We start from the raw sequence: 24,698 nt of genomic DNA on the forward strand, positions 1-24,698 counted from the left end.
AAATGTAAAAATAGAGCGGCTTTATGTCCCCGGAAACGCGTAACTGGGAAAACGGATATACGCAACGTAGCGGAAGAAAATGAATACAATGGCAATTTGGAAATCAATTAAGTTATGAAAAAAAGAGCATTAATTGCCTTTCTTTGTGGTGGATGTGTTACGGAATGGCGGACTGAGAGCAGTAGCGCACCGTCAGACGCTGTTTTGCCTCGACTGAAACCGTTAGTTGTTTACCGAGTCAGCCAGAAAGAGCAGGTATATTTATGACATCTGCTGAGCTTGACAATATAGCTGGAGTTGAGTTTTTAGATGTGTGTGGTAGGCGACATATCGCTGGGCGGAAATAGCCATGCAGTTCAGAACACACACACGCATTCTGTAGATCTCGAGTTTAATAACGTTACATATTTTATTTGCTGTAAATGACGCGAGTCTATGCCACTGTAAGATTAGCAAGTTAGCTCCTAGATGCGCCGTGTATCTGTGTTGACGTGCATGTCAGTAACGTGTGTTATGTCAATGCTTTTAAAGGATACTTTGGAGAATGAGTTGATTGTTTTCGAGGGAATCCAGAGGAGGTTGAAAATAAAAAGGCTACGTTAACTGGAAGATGCCAAGAAGAAAACAACAGAATCCACAACCAGTCAAGTGTAAGCTGCTTTCTCTTCTGATATTATTAGCGAAGTTATTTGAAACGTGTATCACCCCCCTTATTTGGTTTTGGATGGTTTTTACTAATAAGGAGAAAAATCATAGAAACTCGTGTTGTCTTTTTTTGTCATAATATAAACTTGGAGATGTCTCTCTAGAATCTCTGAATGTTAGCTGTCATTAAGCAGACTCTTCTGTTACAGTAAATTACAGAGACACCCCGACTAATTGGTTATAGTGTTATAATTAGTTTATAATATCATTATAAAGTATCTATTTATCTATCTCTCTATGAATAACTTATAATTATAAATAAAAAGTGGTAATTTTGTATTGAAAGAAACATAATTGCACTGCCATCTGTTTTGACTTTGAATTGTGATTTCAGGTGTAAGTCAAGCTGACTAGATTCTTCTGATGATTATGTGCTGTGTATCCAGTGTCCTTTATTTTAAAATGTAAAATGTGACTAACAAAAGTAGCAGTTGTTTCTGTGTTTGTGTCAGATTATGAAGAAGAGCTAAATTTAGCTATCTATACGGTGAGATTCATTTTAATATTAGTTCATTTTAAGATTTTCAGTCTTAGCTGGTAAATTAATTACAGTAACAATATTTTACTTGCTGCATGGTTTGTTTCTTTGTGTCCTCTTTTTTATAAAGTTGTGATTTATTTTCAGTCTCGTCCAGCAGATGGCAGTAAAATTGCAGTAAAGCCTGAACCCGTTACTGGTCGATTCTGCATGTTTCTTTAACTTTTCCGTTTTTTTTTTTTTTTTTTTTTTTTTTTTAACATGAAAATCACATTAAAATTGTCTTGGGAAAAAAAAAGTACATTGCCTTTGTTTATTTTTACTGTTTCTATGCAGATATTAATATACCTATTGTATTTTTTTTTTTACCCTTGTAAATTGTAAAATATGAAAATCCATCATTAAAAGTTCTATAAATAAAACTGGCAGTGTGATGTCATTTCCACTGTGACTAGCCATTTTGCCACTAGTAAAGATGAAAGATAAACTTCTTTCCTGTCAAGCTGGAATTGTCATTATGACAAATATTGTGTGAAAACTGATTTAGTTTACCGGTAAATAATATTTCATTCATAAAATATTTCTAAAAAAACAATGTATAAATTGTGACTTAGTTCAAATGACAGATGAAATATCTATTATTATCATAATAATATAATAACTATTATTATATTATTATTATTTTTAAAGTGCTTATAATTTAAGAAACACCCAATTCTTATGATGGTTTTGACAGTTATATTTATTTTAATTATATAATTATTAATTATACTAATTAACATGATCCCACAAGTGCATCTTGTTTGTATAATAAGTGTAAGATTCAGCATGACTTTCACGTGCTTGTATGGGCATCATATGGGTTTTGGACGTATTTTTTATTATTATTATTACTATTTTTACTTTTTAGATTTTGACTTGTATAAAAAAAATAAAAATAAAGAAGAATGAAAATCATAGCAAAGACAAATAGAAACTGAAATAAACACTGAAAAATGCACACATACAGACAATAACATCACAGCAGACATTATCAGGAGTGATAAGGAGAGAAATATGACACAGAGACTGTCTATTTTGGGTCAAGTTGCATGATCTTTCAGTGTTGTTTTTCTATTACTGCTGTATTTGACCATGACCCTTTGCTTTCAGTGGATTCTGAAGATGGATTAGGCACTGTACGTCCAGCAAGCCTTACCTTTGAGAGCGACTTTCTCCTGGGACAAGAACTCGAGTTTTCAGATCCTGACAATGACAACAAGATCATAGGTCTTGAAAGGTTCTCAGGTGAGTTACATGAGTTTCTAAGCCTAACTTTGGTAGGGAACATTAAAGGGTTCAGACTCAAAATTTTCATTAGAAGTAAAAACAATCATTATTTTACATAGAAATTTCTTGTCAATAATTGTTTTTATTTTTATTTTAATAAAGTGATTTTTTTTTATTACTTGAAAATAAATTATATGATGGCTACTGCTAAATCTTGAGGATTTTAAACATGCTTTAGTTTGCTTTATTGCTGGAATTTGACATATGTGCTCAATATGCAACATTAACTGCAAAGACTGACTTGTAATATTAGTGCTATTATGCAAACGTGCTGCATTTTGTCTGTCTGCGAGCACTGTGATCTTTCATGTACAGATGGAAGAAGTGAGTCTACCGTTCTGGAAAATTTCTCTGGTTTTGGCATTCTGACAGAACATACAATCTTAAAATGGCAAATCAGGAAAAAATACACTGTGCCACCACTATTATATAAGGGTCATCAAATCAAGACAGTCATCACCATCAAGGACACATTATAATAAGGCATTTAGTCATCATCATCATCATCACCATCATCATCATCTCCTCTCAGGGTCTTTATCATAGTTGTCATCATCATCACCATCATCATCATCATCACCATCATCATCATCATCATCTCCCTCTCATCATCATCATCATCAGCAGGACCATTATAGTCATCATCATTATCATTAGGCTGGGTAATCATCCACCTGGGGTTTCTGAAACGGGCGATATAAAGGCCCGCTCAGACTTCAGACTCACACATTTCTCCAAACTGCATGTGCATGAGGAGTGCAGAAGGAAAGCAACGTTTCATGGAAAGACAGTGAGCAGAAACACTATAGCCTTGTGTTTTGTTGGAGTACCATCTTTTATTTGTTGCATTACTTAACGTTTGTCCACTGGCTTAGTGGGTAAGTATAAACGCTAAATATTTTCCCTAGAACTTCATCTGTTGATATTTTGTGCAAAATTTGTAATTTTGACAACTGTAGATGCATGTGATCTTGCATAAAAGTTTTACTTTTTTTGTGAGAGCATTTGTCTTTAGTAACTCATGATACTAATGTTACGGTCAACTTCTACTGAAAGTCTTTTTATCAGCCCTAAATTGTAATCGAATGCTTTCACACTATCTGAGATTGCAGAAAACATATCTATGCAGCTGCAAAATGTAATGCAGTTTCCTGCTGTGGTCCTGTACAGCTGACATCAGTCTGCCTGGCTTCCCCTTGGGAGACGAGGAGAGCTCATCCTTCAGCCGCCTCAGTATGGAGAGTGACGCCGATGACCTGCGTGCGACCGAAAGCGAGCATGAAGAGAGGGTTTCTGAGTCTGCCTTTCCCTCTTACCTCTCTTGCAGGGGCTGTGGGCAGCTCCTGGAAGACCCCCTGGGACCCGGCATGGACTTGGTGGGGCCCTTCTGCATGCGCTGCTGCAAAGGGAATGCGGATGGTGTTGTGGACAGGAAGCTCTGCTCGGGCTTAGGTTTACAAGCGGAGGCTAGAGGGGGAGGGAATGAGGGCGCTGGTGTGGAGGATGGTTCCCTAAAGCTCCACTCATGCACGCTCTGTGGTTTCACTTCGCGCTACACTAACCATGTTAAGAGGCACATGAAGACGCACAATGGCGAAAAGCCGTATGGGTGTCCGCTGTGCTCCTATGCATCGGCACAACTAGTAAACCTGCAAAGGCACTTGCGCATACACACCGGGGAAAAGCCCTATAAGTGCAACCACTGCACATTTGCGTGCAGTTCCTTAGGGAACCTGAAGAGGCATCAGCGTATGCATGCAGTTGTAAGCCCGGGTCAGAGTGCCCTTCAGCCAATAAGCGGCAACGGTTTAAACCACATTATGCCGGGTCAGAAGGAAAAGGAAGTGGCTCCTGCCCCCACCGAAGGTAAGTAAGATTCTTCTTTATCCACTGGGGCTGATGATACACGGGGCAACTTTGGTCAATATTGCCATCAACGGGCAACCGGGTGAGACACAGGGCCCACGACTGATCCAAATTTGTTACCCATTCTCAGTGGGAAAGTGCCCAAGTAACATTGCTCTAAAAAAGTTAGCCAGGAAAGTTGCTAAAAAAGTTGCCATGTGCATCATCAGCCTGAAAAAAACATTGAAAAGTATGAACCTGAGTATGAACCTGAAGCGGCACATGTTGCGGCACACAGGCGAGAAGCCCCATAAGTGCCAAGAGTGTGGCTACACCACTGGCCACTGGGACAATTACAAACGACATCAGAAGAAGCACAGCCTCACGACAGATGGGTGGGCTAAAGTGCAGTTGCCTGGAAATGAGGAAGAGATGGAGGACGAAGAAGAGGTGTAGCCTCTTATTGCAAGACAGTTGTCCATATGAGATTTTACTGTTACTGCATACGCTTTGTTGGTTGCTCTTTTTTTTCTTTGTACCCTCATTTATTTTGAAAGCCATTATTTTAGACATTTCTTGGAATTGTCCACAAGCTGCTACATGAAGTCATGCACAAATTAAAAGACAGTTACCTGAATGTCCTAATGCAGGGGTTGTCCTGTCCCGCTCCTGGAGGGCTAACCTTCTTGCAGACTCTAAAGCATAAAACACTAAACACACTTTAAACACACTTCTAAACACACATTTAAACACTAAGCACACCTGAAATGGCTAATCAAGGTCTTTAGGGTGACTTGAAAATTCCTGCCAGGTTTGTGGGAGATGATCAGCACTAAACTCTGCTGGAAAGTGGTCCCCCAGGGGCAGGTTTGGACATTCCTGATTAATGCCTTTGAACAAGGCAGTTTGTGTTACACAAAGAGTGTTCTGAGCCTGATTGTGGTTCATTTATCAGTGCCAAACTCTGCACCACTGCCACAGGAAGTTCTTCTTTAAGCCTGGAGCTACATTGCATGCACTTAAAGTTTACCCTGGTTGGCTCTTTTGAGGTTTTATGTGTTTGATCATTTATTCATCAAAGAAATTCAAAACCCTACTGATGAAAATGTCTGTTATGTTGTGATCTTTGATAATCTTGTTTTTGCTCTCAATAATTCTGAGAGGTTATGTTGCCTTTTATTGTTGTGTGTATCTTTTTTGACTGTGAAAAATGCCATTTGTCTGAGTTTACTTGAAGCAAAATGGTGCATAGTGGGTATCCGTGTCATGCTGAACATAAGAGCTTTTATTTTTGTATGTGATTTCATTTTTTTTTTTTTTATCTCTGAGGAATGTTTGGCATGTATTTGCCACCCCTTGGCATTGTTAGCTATACTGAAGGACGACAGTAACCGTAAACCCTAATATGCAGTTAAACCTTCAGGTTGCCAAAAACGACAGATCATTGATGTAATCTTGTAGGTGTGTGATGCTCGAGTGTTTTCTTGTTATTATGCAGTGGTTTCATTAATGCCTTAACCTCAAATAAAAGAGTTTGTGTTGAAACTTCATCTAAGTTAATTTGCCATCTTTCAGTCACACGACTGCTCAGAAGTAAGTTCCTAATAGACCAGCAGGGTATGATTAAGCTGTGGAGACAGGCAGTGTGTAATCCTCACACTTCCATAATGAGAGCTGTGATCCTCTGCTGCGAACAGCTCTGGTAAACATGCTAATGAAGACGGCGCCCCGGGCCGCACCGGAGCACTGACAACTCTTGGCAGTGATCTTCATGCTGTTAGCTTGTGAGAATGAGTCGGAGATCATTTTTCTGAAGCGTTACAGCCTGTTTTGAGGCAAAAGCTTATATTAAAAATCAATTTTTACAATCTGTGATCACTGAATGATGAAACAAATTGTAGGAGGTCAAAAAGCTACATTTTCAATGGTTCAACCTTGGACCTTTAGTGTTTTTTTTTTTTTTTTTTACACTAAGCACAGGAGTCATTGTGTCTACAGGCAATCTCATGATAATCACACATGCTGAAATACCCATCATGCTTGTGTTATTAAACCAGGGAACAGAAAACAACACAGAGTAGCACCATTTGGCACCTAAATTTATTGAAACCCAGAAGGCTCTAACTTCCATTCTTGGATTTAAAATGAAGTGAGAATTTGAGAAATAAATCATACTGATTCATGAGCGATATACAGGGTTTAAGATTAAAGATGGTTACCCCTTTCATCCTAGACAATGATGATGATGATGATGATGCTGGTGAACATACTGAACATGGCAATCACAAATTACAATCATCAGCTCAAAAATAATCAGCCATACAGCACACAGACATGAGAACAACCTTCGTATTTAACACATTCTGCCTATGGGAGGAATCATATTATATATATATCATCTGGGATGAAGAATAAGGGAATTTCATTCAATTTGACTATCATTGCAGTCAAAAACCCAGCATAAATTTAAAACCCATCCATTTCCCAAGCACCATGTGATCACAGTCCTCTGAGATGATTGCCACAATGCATTTAGTAAAATACAAAATGGATCTAAATGTATATGATATAACGAAAAATGCAGACTGGAATGATATTCTTCAAAATGAAATATATAAAGTGTACTAAGACTATCGCTGAAATTTAGATGCGAAATTTGTAAACACTCTTTTTCGACAATTTTGTAAACACTGATAAATGTTAGTTTCTAATCTTTTTATTTTTATTTATACACAGCCTGGATTATATTTGGTCAAATGATAATACAGATATTAGTAAATATTCAGAATATATATATTTAAATTGCATGTACATTAATAAAAGTGACATTACCATGATTTTTTTGTGCAAAATGCTTTAGTGAACTACAATTTTGGCATTTATGAGAAACCTTTGTAAATATCGGTTCAAGAAAAAAAAAAAAAAAAAAAACCCTACAAATCTCTTGCGAATGTTCCAGGATGTTTCCCCACAGTTTTATGATCTCAATAAATACCCAAGCCATCTATCTTACTTAATACTGTGCAAAAAAAAGACATGAGTTCAGCTAGTGCAGGCGGGCCAGCCGAACACACCAAAACAAAGCGAGATTCAGGACACAGCGGTGGCCAGATTGAGAGAAGCTTTTTAGCCAACTCGTGTCCGGTGCTACATTTAATGTTAAATTTGAGAAGTTAAACTGTAAGGCGTCTGAATCAGCATAAGGCAGAGAGAAAGCAGGCCACAGTAAAGATCTTGTATTTTCATCCATGCAATGAATATGCAGTAGGTGTCAGGTCGAGTTTACCTCTCCTGAACAAAAAACAAAACAAAAAAAAACAGGAAGCTGCAGAGATCTACCACGCCATGGTTAATATTGCAGCCACCACGCAATAGTTTGAGCAACATTGGCACACTGAATGATACGAAGCACATCTCTATTAAATAATATTCTCAACTGATTTTAAAAGGAACATATCAACACAGTTTGCTGGTATGGATCTTCCTCTAGTAGGCCACTACTGTCATAAGCAGTCGAGAAAATGAGACAAAAGGTGTCTGCCAGATGATGATATGAGAGGAAAAGCACAGTTTTGTGTCTCTAGTAAGAAAGTACGATTCAATAAAGCCCGTCTTCAGAAGAAAATTTCATCACAGCCTCTCTTTGAATGTAGCAACTTGCCCTGAGGTGCTTATGTAACTCTGTCTCAATTTAACCATTGACGTTGTCTCTAATTATGCCTCAAATCTGAAATCATCCAATTTTTGTTACTTTAGGTGAGTGAGCACTGAATCTGAGGCCTCTGATGAAAGTAATGAGACCTGAGTCAAAATTATGTACTTCACAGGCCATTTTTGAGACCGTTGATATAATTTTTTTTTTCAAAATGGATTACAAAACTGCAGAACTGGGCATTTATTAAACTACACTCGTCGCAGAGAAACCGCTAAATGAATCTGTCTCCTTTAGTCCAGTTATTGAGGATGACTCCATCAAAGGTCATCGTCCCCTATTCCTTCAAAGGAGTAGTTTCCATGGAAATCATTGCTGCTGATGTCACTGGCTGAGTTGGAAGAGCTTAGTCCTCTCAGGGAGACAGAAGACAGCTTGGTCTGTGGAAATAAAAATGAATAACAATAATAATAATAGAGCGAACATTAGAAAAATATCTAAATAACTACAACTAAAACGACAATTAAAAAAAAAATGCTAACTGAAATAAAATATGAATATTAATTAGATGACAAATTGTGCTTTGGATATAAAATAAGTTTAAACTGAAATACTAAAACTGAAAGAAAGCTAAACTTAACTATAGATAAACACTGAAAACGTGAAAACTTAATTTGAAATAATAAATACTATAATGGTATATAAATAATAACAGTATATATACAGTATAAATAAAAACAGTTTAGAGAAGGTTGCCATTGTGAGTCAATCATTGACAACTCACAGAGAGTTTGACTACTTGTTCACGGCTGGGATCCGGGGAATCCTGAAAAACAGTCATATGCATATCACAGATCAACAATGGTACATCTCCCATATCAAAACTAGAGGTGTTCTGCATTAGCAACAAGCTCGGTGCCCACCAGTAATGGAGGAGACTTCACAGCTTGCTGACTGTCAGAGCGCTGGAACGAGCCGTTCTGTCGCTTCTTCTGCATCTGCTGGAAACACAAATCACACAAACTCAGAGAAAAAGACAGAAAATGCCCTGCAAACAGGCATGAAATACTAATTATACTACATTTATTTTCAAAAAACACTTCCTTGAACTTATCGTGAATGGTTCATAGATGCATATTATTGAGGAGAATAATGTTTTGAAGTCTTTCAAAACTTGAAAGTTTTATTTTTATTTTTTATAAATGCAAGTTATTGATCTCATTGTGAATAATTCATCCATACATCACAATGTTGCATAGCTCTGTCTTGTGGTGAAGTGACAGATTTTTCTCTGATAACAACGTATACCAGACTTCTCTGTGTAATCTGTTTAACCCCTGCCTCTTTTTTGCAATCAACCACCAGCGTGCATCTTGCAATAGCTCTGCAATGCGTGTCAAGTTGGAAATTTTACATGCGGTTAGTTTTTAATCGGTGTACTTCAGTTCAAACAAACTCCATCTCACTTTTTCCACCAAATTCAAAATCTTCCGACATCGTTGTTTCACCTTTTTTTCGTAAAGCGCGTTTGACTTTGACACTGGGTCAGTACTTCTGTCAATTTCACATGTGACTTTTTTCAACAACTATGTATAGCGTGAGGTTGGGCTGGTGCAAGATGAGCATTTGTGGTTAAAAAGTATATAAATTTTTATTGTTTTAAGAAAATGACCGATGGTTTCACTAGATAAAACTCTTATTCCTTGGCTGGGATCGTGTAGAGCTCTTTGAAGCTGCACTGAAAATACAGTTGGGACTTTCAACCCGTTGGCCACCATTGATGTCCACTATATAGAGAAAAATCCTGGAATGTTTAATAAAAACCTTAATTTCTTTGCAACTGAAGACAAAAAGACATGAACATCTTGGATGACATGGGGGTGAGTAAACTATCAAGAAATTATTATTCTGGAAGTGAACCGATCTTACAAGGGAGTATACTTTTTTTTAAAAATATATATACTGTACTTTCAAGTTGACTTTAAGTGAGCTCAGTTTTGCACAGCTAAGTCTCTCCAGCAAACAGATGATTTAACCATCATTTAAGACCAGGTTATGCTGAAAGAGTTCTTCATCTGGCAAAAACAAATGAAGACTCAAGCTCTTAAATGAATCAAACATAGATGCATTCACCAACTGAAACTCCACAGATATTTGGCAGGTCTTTACAAGACAAACATCGATACTGACCTTTTTAATGCTTCCGCCAGATTTCTTCACCATCAGCTCATCTACCATAGATTGCAGACAGATACTCATCATGATAGCCTGGGGAAAATCAATATAAACTCATAGTCCAGTGATTCTCAAACAGACAAACATTTATTGGTCACTACTGGATATTTCATTAAGGCTCATTCACTATTTTTACCTTTGCCATTTTCTAAACTCACTTAAATTGCATCTTTAAAAACAACTTTAAAATCTAATATTTAGATAACATTTGAAATATTCAGCGAATCTCAAAATGAATGCCTAAAATAACTTGTAGCATTTAAAAACAGTACAGAACTTCCATATCATCGATTGATTCTGTGCTGACCTGTGGACTGGTGATGGTGACCCACTGCAGACGGTCTTTGCTCATCAGGTACTCGAAGGCCAGCTCTAGTTTCACGTCACATTTACTGGAACTGCTTGGGTTTGCGGTACCGTTCGCCACAGGCACCTGCTGTAGAATCAGGCCGGGTCATCACAAATACGATCATCATAATCATTGTTATTTGTGTCGAGGCAATTACAGAGGCCATTTCTAAACTCCTCTACGTGGCAATTACCTTCAAAGCTCAATTAGTCATCATTAGCTCTGCTCTAAATGTCAACGTCCTCATAATTACATAGCATCATCAGCACAACAACAAAAAAGTGTCTCATTAGAATAGTCTCAGATGACAAGGCAGACAACTTCTTCACACAGACACCGGAAACTCTGTCAGTCCCATTAGAGAGACATTGCTACGCAGTCCCAGCATGCTCAGCGTCAGGCCCTGGTCTCAGAGGACGGCCGTTCTGAGCTCATTAGTAACACAACTCTGCTATTCTAGAGCAAAGACTAAGCCAAGACCACTGCAGAGTGAAGCAAAGACAACTTCCAATATGCACTGAAGTGCTTGTATTGGACCAAACTTGAAAATATTCCAAGCATTTTCAAATTCTCAGTAGACGTTGTTTAGGTATTGCTACAATGTGTCACATTTGTTAATTAACCTAGTGTTTAAAATCAAGCGGTGGGGAAGATACAGAATGAAGATTTTGATTGTCTTCATTTTGTTCCTAAATTCTGGTATACTAAAATGGATGGAGAAAACCACGAAGGCATACATTTAGTGGATTCGCATGAAATAAATATCAATAGATAGATGGATGAGTGTCTGGTAGCTGATCGTTATAATCAAGCAAGCAGACAAACAACAGTCTCGTTTCCTTGCTGAAAGTGGCTTTTTTGGTCATCCTCATTTCAACTTCCCGTTTTCCAAAATAGACCAACCAGACATGCCTGAAGAGACAGTCATAGAAGGAATTTGGAGAAAAGAGCTGTCTGGAGACGCAAAAGGAAGTTTTCCTAAATCCTTACCTTAAATAGTAGTACATATTATTTTATGTATTTATTTTCAAAAAGATAAGACATTATTATACGGATCATTATAATGCTGTACATTATAATGCTTAAAATTGATGGTAGTATTTAAAACATTTTATTTTTAGAATTTTATTTTTAATTTTTTTAGATGAAATAGAATTTCAGTTTTTGCTGGCTGTTTATTTTAAGCAACTATGTCTAAAATCCAAGTGGTGTGGTGTGGTTCTTTCTTTAAAAATGTGACCTCATTTGACTTAACTATTCACATACTTCAGGAATGAACTCAGGAACTGCTGAAAGACAAGCTTTTGTGGCCAATGTGACTATTTTTTGTATGATTTTGCTAAATGCAAGGTTGCATTTACCATTGTTCAGCAATTTAAGTAGGCTAATTTAAATAGGAATCCAATTAATCAGGAGTTTTGCATGAAGCAGAAAAGTTCCCCATGCAGATTTTGCCCACGTTGGTCAAATATAATTGCGACATTGACCAACATATGCGGTCTGCTTGCTTCGCACATCAAAAATTGAACTTTTAGAATGCAAAATTGCAATTATGTCTGCCTTATTATAAAATCCTAATTATTTATCTTTTAAGTCAAACTTACAGATGAGGTGACCCGCCAGCATCTCATGCGCGTGACTTTGAAGCTGCCCTCTTTCATCTGATCACTGGGCAATTTGACGTGAAAGTTGAGTTCGTTGTTGCCGGCCCCAACTATAACATGACAGCCCTTCTCAGGAAAATCTGTTATGCAGGGATCAAACTTGATATAGCCATAGTACTTCAGAGTCTGAGCCAATCTGATGAACTGTGGGACAAAATATAGTTATACGCAGATGATTACCCAACAGACACATAGGCTTCAACAGAATACATTCACTTCTGAGAATGGACTTCAGCTTTTATAGAAGCAGTGAATTTCTTCACTACTTTTACACTAGGGAGATCAAATAACGTGTGTGGCGGAGCTCAGCCGTACCTCCTTTTTTGAGCCTTTCTCCTGCAGGGATTTCAGCTGTCTGTGCTGCTCTTTGTTCACAAGGATCCAGCCCCGCTCTATGTCAGACACCGTCTGAGTGGAAGAAAGAGGAAAAAATCTGTTTCTCTCACTCTGAAGTTGAATGAATAAATTGTTTTTAAGGGAAGATTTGTGCAGTTCTTCCAGCTCAATATGCAGTCAGGATTAATTTTCTTGTTCAGTCTAGTTTTTATTTTATTTTCATTGTTAGTTTTCAATTCTACTTTTAGTTTAATTACATGTATATATTAAATATCTTCTAATTAAAACAGTAAGATTTATAATATATAGGGATGTAACGATTCACTCAACTCACGATTCACAATTTTGATTTCACGATTAAATTTTCCTCACGATTTTTTCACAAAATGAGACTGAACACATTATACAGTAAATGATTATTGCTGCATGTTTTTTGTGAAATTTAAATAAAACTGAACAGAATTTTTTAAAACAAACCCCAAATCAAATAAGTTACACAAAAGAAATCTCTTCATATTAAAAAACTGAGGCTTTGTCCGAGGCAACCATTGCATTTTATTCATGACCCAAACAAAGATGCAGCATACATTCAGCATGACCAGTTTTTAATTTAAGGTTGTATAAATTCGATATCTGAGGAAAAAACAGAATGTTCTGACTTTAGTTTTGTCAAACTATACTACATAAAACATCTCTGAAAGAAACGGCAGACAAGCTGAATAAGATGCAATTTCACTCTACCAGCAGGTGGCGCTTATGAACAGCAATGCTACAGTGTTTTCTGGGTTATCACTGTAAACATAGCAGATCTGCTTATGAACACTACTTCAATATGCTTCTTTCAGAGGCAAGATGAAAAGAAAATACCATGTAAACTTTTCTAAAATTTCACCTCAGAGATACATATATATAAATTCCTACTCACGATTTGTTTGTCATCTCAACTGAATTGAATGATCACATTCGATTCGATTTTCAATCGGCTCGCAGCTCATCATTACATCACTAATAATATATTATGTATCAAAAAAAAAAAAAAAAAAAAAATTATATTATATATATATTTTATTTATTTATTTTTTTGTATTTTCGCCATTTTATTTTAGTTTTGGAGTTTTACAAGCTCTTGGTGCATAAATAAGATCTGTAAAGTTGCAAATACTAAAGTCTTAAATCCAAAGATATATTATTTATCAAAGTAAAGACTGTCACAACCCCCTAAAATGGTTCAGTCAAACATGCCCCCACATGTCTATGTCACTATGTGTGTGTGTGTGTGTGTGTGTGTGTGAGTGAGAGAGAGAGAGAGAGAGAGAGAGAGAGTGTCACACAGTGGAGTCAGCGGTCTTAACCGTCCGTGGCTTGTGCACTAACACATACAAGCTTCATCACTGTGTTTGCACATGACTCTGTTCCCCTTTCGAGCTTGAACTGATGGTAAAACTAAGCACATTATTAACTGTCTTTACATTTATTTTGAAAGATGAATCTCGCAATTATGGAAAGGTGCATTATGTTTCCGACGAGTGCTTGCAGTGTTCGGCCAATCACAATGCACTGGGTCAGTTGGCCAATCAGAGCAGACTGCGCTTGTCAGAAGGAGGGACTTTGTAGAAGACTATGCGTTTGAGAGAGGCGGGGCACAATAATGTACAGTATTTGAAAAATAAAGTGATTTTCGAACATTGAAGCATGTCAACATATTCTGTTACTCCCCTTTAAATCGTGTTATTCATTTATTGTTTATTTGTGTTAAGTTAAAGGGACTGTTCAGCCAAAAAAAAAAGGGTGTTCTAGCCCTTTAATAAAAATTTTACATTTAGTTTTTAAAGACGAAAACTAAGAGAAATATAAATAAGCCAATGTTGGATGATTTCCACAAAGTTTAAATGACTGTATATGTATACATTTTATAATTATATATACAGTGGGTACGGAAAGTATTCAGACCACCTTAAATTTTTCACTCCGTTATATTGCAGCCATTTGCTAAAATGACTTAAGTTCATTTTTTTCCTCATTAACATACACACAGCACCCCATATTGACAGAAAAACACAGAATTGTTGAAAGTTTTGCAGAATTATATATATATAAAAAAACCTGAAATAATCACATGATCCTAAGTATTCAGACCCTTTGCTGTGACACTCATATATTTAACTCAGGTGCTGTCCATTTCTTCTGATCATCCTTGAGATGGTTCTACACCTTCATTTGAGTCCAGCTGTGTTTGATTATACTGATTGGACTTCATTAGGAAAGCCACACACCAGTCTATATAAGACCTTACAGCTCACAGTGCATGTCAGAGCAAATGAGAATCATGAGGTCAAAGGAACTGCCTGAAGAGCTCAGAGACCGAATTGTGGCAAGGCACAGATCTGGCCAAGGTTACAAAAAAAATTCTGCTGCACTTAAGGTTCCTAAGAGCACAGTAGCCTCCATAATCCATAAATGGAAGACATTTGGGACGACCAGAACCCCTAGTAGAGCTGGCCGTCCGGCCAAACTGAGCGATCGGGGGAGAAGAGCCTTGGTGAGAGAGGTAAAGAAGAACCCAAAGATCACTGTGACTGAGCTCCAGAGATGCATTCAGGAGGTGGGAGAAAGTTGTAGAAAGCCAACCATCACTGCAGCCCTCCACCAGTTGGGGCTTTACGGAAGCCTCTCCTCAGTGACACATGAAAACCCCATCGAGTTTGTTAAAAAACACCTGAAGGACTCTGGTCTGATGTGACCAAGATAGAACTTTTTGGCCTTAATTCTAAGCGGAATGTGTGGAGAAAACCAGGCACTGCTCATCACCTGTCCAGTACAGTCCCAACAGTGAAGCATGGTGGGGCAGCATTATGCTGTGAGGGTGTTTTTCAGCTGCAGGGACAGGATGACTGGTTGCAATCGAGGGAAAGATGAATGCGGCCAAGTACAGGGATATCCTGGACGAAAACCTTCTCCAGCGTGCTAAGGACCTCAGACTGGGCCGAAGGTTCATCTTACAACAAGACGATAACCCTAAGCACACAGCTAAAATAACAAAGTAGTGGCTTCAAAACAACTCTGTGACTGTTCTTGAATGGCCCAGCCAGAGCCCTGACTTAAACCCAATTGAGCATCTCTGGAGAGACTGTAAAATGGCTGTCCACCAATGTCAGAACTGGAGAGGATCTGCAAGGAAGAATTGCAGAGGATCCCCAAATCCAGGTGTGAAAAACTTGTTGCATCTCAAAAAGACTCATGGCTGAATTAGATCAAAAGGATGCTTCTATTAAATACTGAGCAAAGGGTCTGAATACTTAGGACCATGTGATATTTCAGATTTTCTTTTTTAATAAATGTGCAAAAATATCATTATTATTCTGTGTTTTTCTGTCAAAATGGGGTTCTGTGTGTACATTAATGAGGAAAAAAAATCAACTTAAATTAGCAAATGGCTGCAATATAACAGAGTGAAATATTTAAGGGGGTCCGAATACTTTCACTGTATGTGTGTGTATATATATATATATATATATATATATATATATATATATATATATATATATATATATATATATATATATATATATATATATATATATATATATTTATTATTATTTTAATTTTTTTTGACAATCAGAACAGGAGACACATTGTTTGTCAGAACAGTTATGCACATTATGCCAACTTCTTTATGTGATGGACCAAACTGAGTATCTTTTAAACTAGGAGACTGTTACCTGAGCATATAACAAGTTGAGTCCCACACGGTCCTCCATGACATCACTGTCGTACGCTGTGTCCCAGTAGCTAAGAATAGGGCAGGAAACAATAATGAAAAGTTATGCAATGGAAATACTATAATTTACCTTCCTCCTCTTTGATCACATTCACATTCTGATGTTTCATCTAAAACCACAAAAGAGCACAAAAGAGACTTAAAATCATGTGCACTGCATTTTACTGCGAAATCACATCATTTCTTTACCTACGCCTGAGGATCTAACTGCAGCTTACCAATAGTCTAGAAGAATTGTATTCAAATATTCCATTAAGTTAAACTTAAAGAAAAGGTTGTTATGTATGTAACGTTGCTTCTGTCTATGGCTACAGAGCAATACTAGCGTATAGGTTACTGAACAAATCCTGCTGCAGTATATGTCTCCATTTGCCTAGAAGCAAATGACAAGATGGCTAATGAGCAATCTTAAGCTCAATGGCCATCCTGACCGTCCATATGTCAAAAACTATACTCATCATGCCGTGGGCAGAACAAGGTCTGTTAAGTAAGTTTTTAGCAGAGTTTGTAAGAGCACAATGATGTAATCTTGCATAACAGTGGATATTGTTCACATAGCAGCCAAAACTGGATATCCATTAAATCTCATTTGAATGCTTTTAGCGGTTGATGCTGGAGCATTTTAAAACTATACATGACAAGCAGTGATTTAAAAAAAATATTTTTAAAGTCTCTTATACTCACTAAGGCTTCATTTATTTGATCAAACACAGTAAAATGGGTAATATCAAGAAAATAACTTGGAAACCAAATTTTATTTTCAACCTTTTTTTCCCTGGATTGTTACATTTCATAAATAGAAATTTTAAAACAAAAGCATTTATTTGAAAATAAAATTATTTGGTAACATTATTAATGTCTTCAGTGCCACTTCTGTATGGAAGGCTATTTTCGCCACCAAAAAAAAAAAAAAAAAAGTTAATCTCACAGTTCAGACAGAATTGTTAGACATACACTCGCAATTGTGACAAACTCAGAATAGGGAGATTACACGTGCAATTCGGATTAAGTTGTAATTTTGATCTTTTTCTCCACGAGAACTGCAAATTTATCTCTCACAATTTTGAGAAACAATTCAGAAAAAAGTCAGATTTGCAAGATTTAAACTCGCTATTGTAAGAAAAAAATTATAGTTGTGAGAAAAACTCGCGATTACCTTTTTTTTTTTTATAGCGGAAATGGGCTTCCATAATTTTGAATAATTTATTGCATCCTTACTAATTAAAAATTTTAATGTCTTAATTTCTACAGACACCAAACTTTGAACAGTAGCTGTGTTTTTAATTTATAATATTCCTGTGCTTTTCTACCCTTTCCTCCCTGTCAGCAGCCAATCAGAGCTGCCAGATCTATATTCCATTCCTGATGTAGTGAACAGGTGCGATCTGGCTGAAGGCTGTCTGTAGTCTCCTGTAAAGTAGGTCAAGAGGCCTGCAGTTCCTCTGAGGGAACTGAAAAGAAAAACGCCAGCATATTGTGCATCCTTTCCAACAGAACAAGGTGAAGAGGTGTGAGATTTAGCTTACCAAGGATGTACAAGTAGTGAAAGTGGAAACATTTTTAGCAAAATAATCTCTGGTAAGCTGTGCTAATATGCTAAAAAACAATTTGTGTTCACATAACGCATTCACACCTGCTAATGCACATGGTGAAACACATGCTGTTTCAATGCCCTTGCTGGAGATTTTACATAAATAATCTCCCCTGATTCTCACTAATTATTCCGTTGCATAAACCACATACTCCAAAGTGCATTTAATGAATACCGCAGTTAATACAGCACTAAGAACATCAAGATTTATATGCTGTATGCGGATGTGCACTTTCCAGCTAATAAATAATGAAGTTTGTATTGCTTTAACCACTTCAGAGATTCTGGAAAGCACAGCACTTCGGAGACCGTTTGAGTTTTAAAAGAGACGTCTAAATCCAATTTCAAGTCCAAAAAGTCTATAGTGGAAATATGAAAACTACTGCTGCACAGAACCACATGATCAGATCGCTGTGGTAATGATGTTTATACCCACGTCTACAACAGGAAGGCAAAAACTGCCTTTCTAGTCATTTAAACACAGTGAAGGTTGAGCCTTGTGGGGCACCTCTTCCTAAAGCAAATATCCATGTGTTGAATAGCCCTCTGAGAGCTGTTTGTTAAAACATCTCACCATTAATTTTATACTCTGGGAGGCACTCATGAGGTTTCTCAGAAACAACTTTAAAGGAATAGTTCTACAAAAGTTAAATTCTATTATATAGGGCCTGTTCACTACAAGAACATTTAAATATAACTGTTTTAGCATATCCTGACTTGGGGTGAGTGATCATGTAATGAGTAATTTTATTTCACAGTAACGTTATATAGTACAATATAGTTATTATTTTTTAAATAGGGTCTTTATGATAGCAACACATTTGATACCATAGAAATTTCATAATTCTTGTCACCAGTGTCAATATCACACACACTATATATATACATATATTTATAAAATAAATAATAGTACAAAAATAAAGCTTACTGAATACAAGCAAACAGTCAGCAATTAAATAAGAAATTAATTACAAGCAACGGGACAAAAAAAAAACACAACAACAAATAAATAAGAAATGCTAATACACTGTATAAAGTAATCAAATGTATAAAAGCACTGCTTATTCTTCACTGTTTAAATATATATTTCTTCTTATTAAAAGATACAAAAGTGGTTTAGTCAAGAGCAGTGAGAGATTTTCTCTCTTCTGTTGTTTGATTAACATGAACGATGGACAGCAGTGAAATAATTACAGCATGAATATTAGACTGCTGTCATTTTAAGAGCTGCCCGGATATACTGTTATACGTGTGTTTTCTTTCTCAGCTGTTTGCTTTCACTTAATACCTAAATTACGGTGTTTACAAGTAAATTTGCAAAGACGGCTATTTTGATACATACAATTGTGTTTAACTGGCTTCAAGGCTTATAAAGAGGTAAAATTGACTCTGTTCAATACTCCAGTGCTCTACGTGCACCATCTTCACATGCGTGTACCTCTCTAATGCTCAAAAACTCTAATGCTCAAGAAAAGTGTACGCATATCAAAATCAGTTCTTTCACTGCTGATTGCATTTCATCAGCTTAAAATCTAGTTTTTAAATCTCAGTGCTTAAAAACACATGCAAATGATAAGTTTTAAGGCCACGTAGCACAGCAATGTCGTGAAAAATGTAACCGCTATAAAGATGATAGCCGAAAATCTCTAACGGTAGACACATTTCTACTGTGTCTACCGTATATCGCCCACCTCTTAATCCTGAACAATGCATTGTAACGTTCTGTGTATTATAAGCGTGCACTGCAATTATGTCACCTGCTGCTTCAAATGATAAGCTCTTTAAAGCAGTGTGAATTGATTGGATGTCAATGTTTTTATCATTCATCAGCAAGGATTTTTTTTTTTTAAAGTGATGTCCTTACCATTGTAGTTGTGGTGTGAACAGGTTTAAAATGACATGAAGTTGAGTAAATGACAGAATTTTTTTTGTTTGTTATTGATTTAGAAGTATACGAAGTACATTTAACAAATTTTATAAGAACTTGCTCTCTAGGCTACATACATGTATTCTTATTGTTCACTTTGCTGTAGGGCCTAATGCTCAACCATTACTACCAAAATAAGTTTTGTACCTTTTACGGAGGATGATGCGGTAGTCGGGACTATGCAGGCTGGTGATGGACACGTAGGGCAGCTCAAATTCTTGCAGTTTTCTCACGTCTGGGGCACCGTGGGAGGTCAGAGAGGTTTGGACAAGGAAATGAGAGACCACATGAAATGTATGAGTGCATTCAGACTCAAGGACATTTGCAGAATAATAACAATGACAACAAACAAAGTGAGATCCATCTGGCTAAAGCCGCAGAGGGCACAATAACATGTTTATCACTTTGTGCAAGAGAGAGAAGGAAGAACAGAGGGAGGGAAGGGGGGAGAGAATAAATGCTGCAGCTGTTAGAAAAGACGTTTTCTCTAGAGTCGGGAAAGAGGGAAGCTAGGGACTGAACTGAATTGAGTTTTTAGAAACATTAAAAACAGAAGTGTGAAAAGAAGAAGAGACAACAAAGATCTATAGCATATTGTATGCCATCACAACTTGTCTTTCTACTCTTTGGCTTACCCTTTCAGAGCTCTGACATTAGCATGTTAAGACAAGAATGGCATTATGTGACAGGAATGTTTTAATAAATACATATGAACTCAAACATTATCACCACGTTTCTAATTGGTTGCAAAGTTGTTGCTTATAGTTGTCACTGTAAAGATCTCAAAAGTCTTATTAGTATTAAAAAATAATAATAATTAATTAAATTTTTCTTTTCGTTATTTTGTTTTATTATTAAACAGTATTATTGTCAATAAGGATAGTCATAGTAATAATGATTACAGTGTTTATTATTAATTGTCAATATGACTATTAAATGACTAAAACATCAAACATAAACATAAAAATCGAAATTATAATTATAATAAAAGTACGATTTTTCTGTTTTTAGCACTGACATGTTTTTGGCACACAGTTCTTGATTTTGGCTCCACCGGCACTCAATCGAAAATCAGGTTTTGTTTGCAGGCATTTCTTTTTCTCACTTTTTTTCCTCCAATGTGCATTTCTGCCAAGATCGGGCAGGATGCCAGATTCATTTTTGTGGAGGATTCTTCTGGGGTCTGTTTTTCATCAAATCTGACAGGATTAAGACTGTTTCAGGTGAGGATCTTGCAACTGAGTGGGAGGCACATAGCATGTCATTCCTCAGGGATGCGTGATGATTCTTAGCTAAAAGTAGTCAAACAAACACAGCTCACATAAAATCGGAGACATGGAAAGTTCCACAAACAAAATGATGACATTACATCCAGACGAGGAGAGCCACTGCCAGACATCTGCATAAAATCAGTGATGAGATGTCCTTCAGTTTCAAGAACTGGACCAAATCTGTGAAGTCTAAAATAAAAAAATAAAAAATTCCTCTTCCAATAACTCTACTGCTCTTCTAGGAATTCATCCTTTGAAAGGTGTTCAATTCCATAACTCATTGACAGCAGAATCAATGACAAGATGGCCTATTCTTCACAAATTAATTTCTTCTTTGCACTAAACTAATGACACATATTGCGGGGAAAAAAACTCTGGAGTGAGGAAATTCATTTATTTTGTCCCTGGGGGGTGTTCATAAAAATATGCACTGCTGGTCATTCGAGAAGATGCTTAAAGCCACAATTTTATTAAATATGATCTCGAGCAAACAACTCCTCGCAGTGAGTGTATAATCGGTTTAATTTCAAGTAATATTTCTCTGCACAGGGCATTTCGGGGCATACGCAATCAATCAATACAGTGACAACCAATTTGAATACTCCTGCTGTTGCATTTACTCCTGCCAACAACGTCTCAACAAATATTGTTTATAACAGACTAAGGAGAAACGCACATTTATTTCTACTGAACCGTTGTTCCATGTTAGTTTTCTATAATGCAGTAGTTTTTTTTCTTCATAGAGGTCATAATGCCTTGTTTTACCACAAAGCTAATATGTTTTATAACATATGTTACATGGTGGAAAGGGTGTTGCTATACAGCTATGTTATGTTGTGAGAGGTTTTAGCATGTTGCGATGCAGTTTCTGGGTAGTTTCTTACTGGCCCGAGTCAAAATGGCCAACCCTCCAAAGTAACTGGTCCCTTGATATGGCTCAGGCCCCTGTGGGACTTTGTTTTTTCTATGTCTGTTATAATTGGCAGGGCACAATTCAGTATATTCTTGGTTAAAATAGGGTTTCCCCAAATGTGGTTTTCCAATAAGTGTCTAGCATTTTACAATATTTGTAAAAAGAGGTATTTTTTTTAAAGATGTCAACTGAACATACTTTGTCACTAACGTAAAATATTAGTGTTTTAAATAATATACCATGTAAAATAAAATGATTTAGAATTATAAAATATTTACTTTCTTATTGTACAGTACAAGGTTATTACAGTTAGCAAAGTAAAATACCCTAAAACATTTTAATTAATAAAATAAACGCTATATTAATTCAAATAGCACTGGAACATTACAAATACATTATAACAATACATTAGAATAATAAGAGGTAAAAAATAAAACAACTGTATTACTCATAACAATAATTAAATTTGACTGGGTTCTTAAAACACGTGATGTATCAAATTGAATGTGAACATCACATTAGAAAACTATGAACATGCATGTAAAAGTAAAAAAATAAAATAACTTTAAACCTCATGGGATACTTGAAGTAAATATTTAATGTATGAGGGGTTTGGCTGTATAATTTGAGGTATTATCCATATTTAGAGCTAAAAAAAAACAGGTTTACAGACCAGAAGTTTAATACTTATGGTTTGGGTTTAGTTCAATCCCTAACCCAGTATGAGTAATAATAATAATAATGGTGTTTGTCTAACATGCATTACAGGTCTACAGCAAGCTGTGTGCCATGCAACAACAGCTTGACCGAAGTTCATCTGCTTGACCTCAGTTTACTTTGTGGAGAGTGGGCGGCCATCTCAACAGATCACAGTCACTCTTTTGAGCTGCCAGGTCTGCTTTTATATTCAGTCCAGAGCAAGTATGTTGACTTTTAGTATACCATTTACTAACAGCCAAACCACTTTCCCAGCTAAGCCAGCAGTCACATCTGATGCCAGCACATCTTGCGCTTTCTACCAAATGTAAAATGAAAAATGTCAAAATGTTATACTCACAAGTGCAGCCCCCCATCCCCCCTCTCCTGAACCAGGAAAGAGGCTGAAGTATCCACCAGCTCATCGGAAGGTCGAGCTTTTGAGGGCACAGCCTTGATAAAGACATCAAAAATAATTCATCTACACTATTACCCAACAAGAGATGACGGCAAACCAATTCACAAGATTTGCCTATGTATTCATAGGCAAAGAACACTAATTCATACGTCGGCTTCATTCTTAAAAATAACATCTTTTCTTTTTGGTGCCCACACTTTCAAAAAGCGCTTTGGGTGGTTCTCTTTAATAGGAGTGTTTCAGGTGTTAAACATTCCATCCAAGAAGATCCCATGATTGAACAGATTTCACTTTCACTACAGTTATGCCTGTTTTATGTTTAACACTTGACTTTTTCACTTCCAATCAGGTGCTAAAGGGTGCTTTGGGCCATCAGTGTCCTGGAATAGCACAGCCGAAAGCTGTGGGTGCTGCATATGGGTGCAAGGGTGCATTTTAATGAGAGCTTGGGATCTGCCATCACTCTGTGTGGTGCACGTGGGAAAGCCATGACCCACAAAGAGCTCCTTAAAGCCCTTGAAACCCAGGCTCAAATGTGTGTTTGCTGATTGGACAGCAGGGCTAAGTAAAGAATCAGTGAAGAAACACATGATCTACTTTCTTTTTTTCTTTTCTTTTTTTTTACACAGGCAAAGTACAACACATATTGTATGTATTCATTAAATTAAAAAAAGAAAGAGTCTATAATAAATGTGTCAATCATTTAAATAATGATTAATCAACATTTTCAGACTTGTAGTTAATGTTCTATGTTGCCTTCTAAATGCCCTTATGCATATATTTAATCAAAAATATAGTAAAACGAATCATCTATCTATCTATCTATCTATCTATCTATTCTATCTATCTATCTATCTATCTATCTATCTATCTATCTATCTATCTATCTATCTATCAAATTAAGTTGTCCTTAAAAAGAAAATTGCAATAATAGTTAGAAATGACTCTAATTTTGGCAAAACATTATTGGTTTTTCTTGTACCATAACAATATACCCATCTCTGAACAATAAACACATGTAATAAGCAGTGTTAACTGTAAACCATAGACAATACTATTCAAACCTGTCAATAATAATAGGGTTGGAGAACATGAAGCAGATGTGTGCTTTGGAAAGCGTTACAAAACAACCTTCTCACCTCCAGAACATCTTCAGTCTGGTCCGATGTGAGGATGTTGACTTTGACCTTCTGGCCATTGGACAGGTAGATTTCTAGCTGCACCTCCTCAGTGGGAATCTTCTGAGTCTCCTGCAGCGCAGACAAACAGTGATGCACTTGAAAAAGGGTTTGGGGAAACACCTTCAAGCTGAACTCTAATTCAACTTCTGATGCTTCCTGTCAGATTCAGTTGATCTCGGGTATTCTGGGGTACATGCAGAACATGCAGGATAACATTACAGTAAATCAAACCCTTTCACACACTCCAAGAACACGGAATAGAAAACAAAAAACAAAAAAACACACAACATAGTCAGAGCAGTTTCATTTCCTGTGCATTTCAGCTTTCAC

The 24,698-nt window shown here is 36.6% G+C and overlaps 2 protein-coding genes across 2 annotated transcripts; one reads left to right on the forward strand and one right to left on the reverse strand.

Annotated features, from left to right (window-relative positions):
- Positions 1 to 58: 58 nt before the first annotated feature.
- Positions 59 to 7,660, forward strand: LOC113077422 (zinc finger protein 513-like). Its single transcript, XM_026249837.1, has 5 exons — positions 59 to 255; positions 532 to 650; positions 2,336 to 2,470; positions 3,683 to 4,378; positions 4,656 to 7,660. Exons 2-5 carry the CDS (start codon positions 611 to 613, stop codon positions 4,811 to 4,813), a joined length of 1,029 nt encoding a protein of 342 aa, XP_026105622.1. The 5' UTR covers positions 59 to 255; positions 532 to 610; the 3' UTR covers positions 4,814 to 7,660.
- LOC113077421 (sorting nexin-17-like) lies at positions 6,440 to 24,437 on the reverse strand (the record flags this gene model as incomplete). Its single annotated transcript, XM_026249836.1, has 11 exons — positions 6,440 to 8,449; positions 8,794 to 8,835; positions 8,933 to 9,010; positions 10,200 to 10,277; positions 10,552 to 10,680; positions 12,198 to 12,401; positions 12,573 to 12,665; positions 16,313 to 16,382; positions 20,037 to 20,124; positions 23,131 to 23,206; positions 24,327 to 24,437. Coding segments are annotated over 11 exons (1,089 nt in total), but the record flags the coding sequence as incomplete, so codon positions are not given.
- Positions 24,438 to 24,698: the final 261 nt, after the last annotated feature.

The sequence above is a fragment of the Carassius auratus genome, unplaced genomic scaffold (assembly GCF_003368295.1).
Source record: "Carassius auratus strain Wakin unplaced genomic scaffold, ASM336829v1 scaf_tig00022562, whole genome shotgun sequence".
Lineage (NCBI taxonomy): Eukaryota > Metazoa > Chordata > Actinopteri > Cypriniformes > Cyprinidae > Carassius > Carassius auratus.

Excerpts from the sequence above, each read along its gene's own strand:
- LOC113077422 (XM_026249837.1), top strand. The coding sequence starts at position 611 with ATGCCAAGAAGAAAACAACAGAATCCACAACCAGTCAAGT. Across the intron at positions 2,471-3,682 it reads AGGTCTTGAAAGGTTCTCAG|CTGACATCAGTCTGCCTGGC; the intron begins GTGAGTTACATG and ends GGTCCTGTACAG. Across the intron at positions 4,379-4,655 it reads GGCTCCTGCCCCCACCGAAG|GCGAGAAGCCCCATAAGTGC; the intron begins GTAAGTAAGATT and ends TGCGGCACACAG.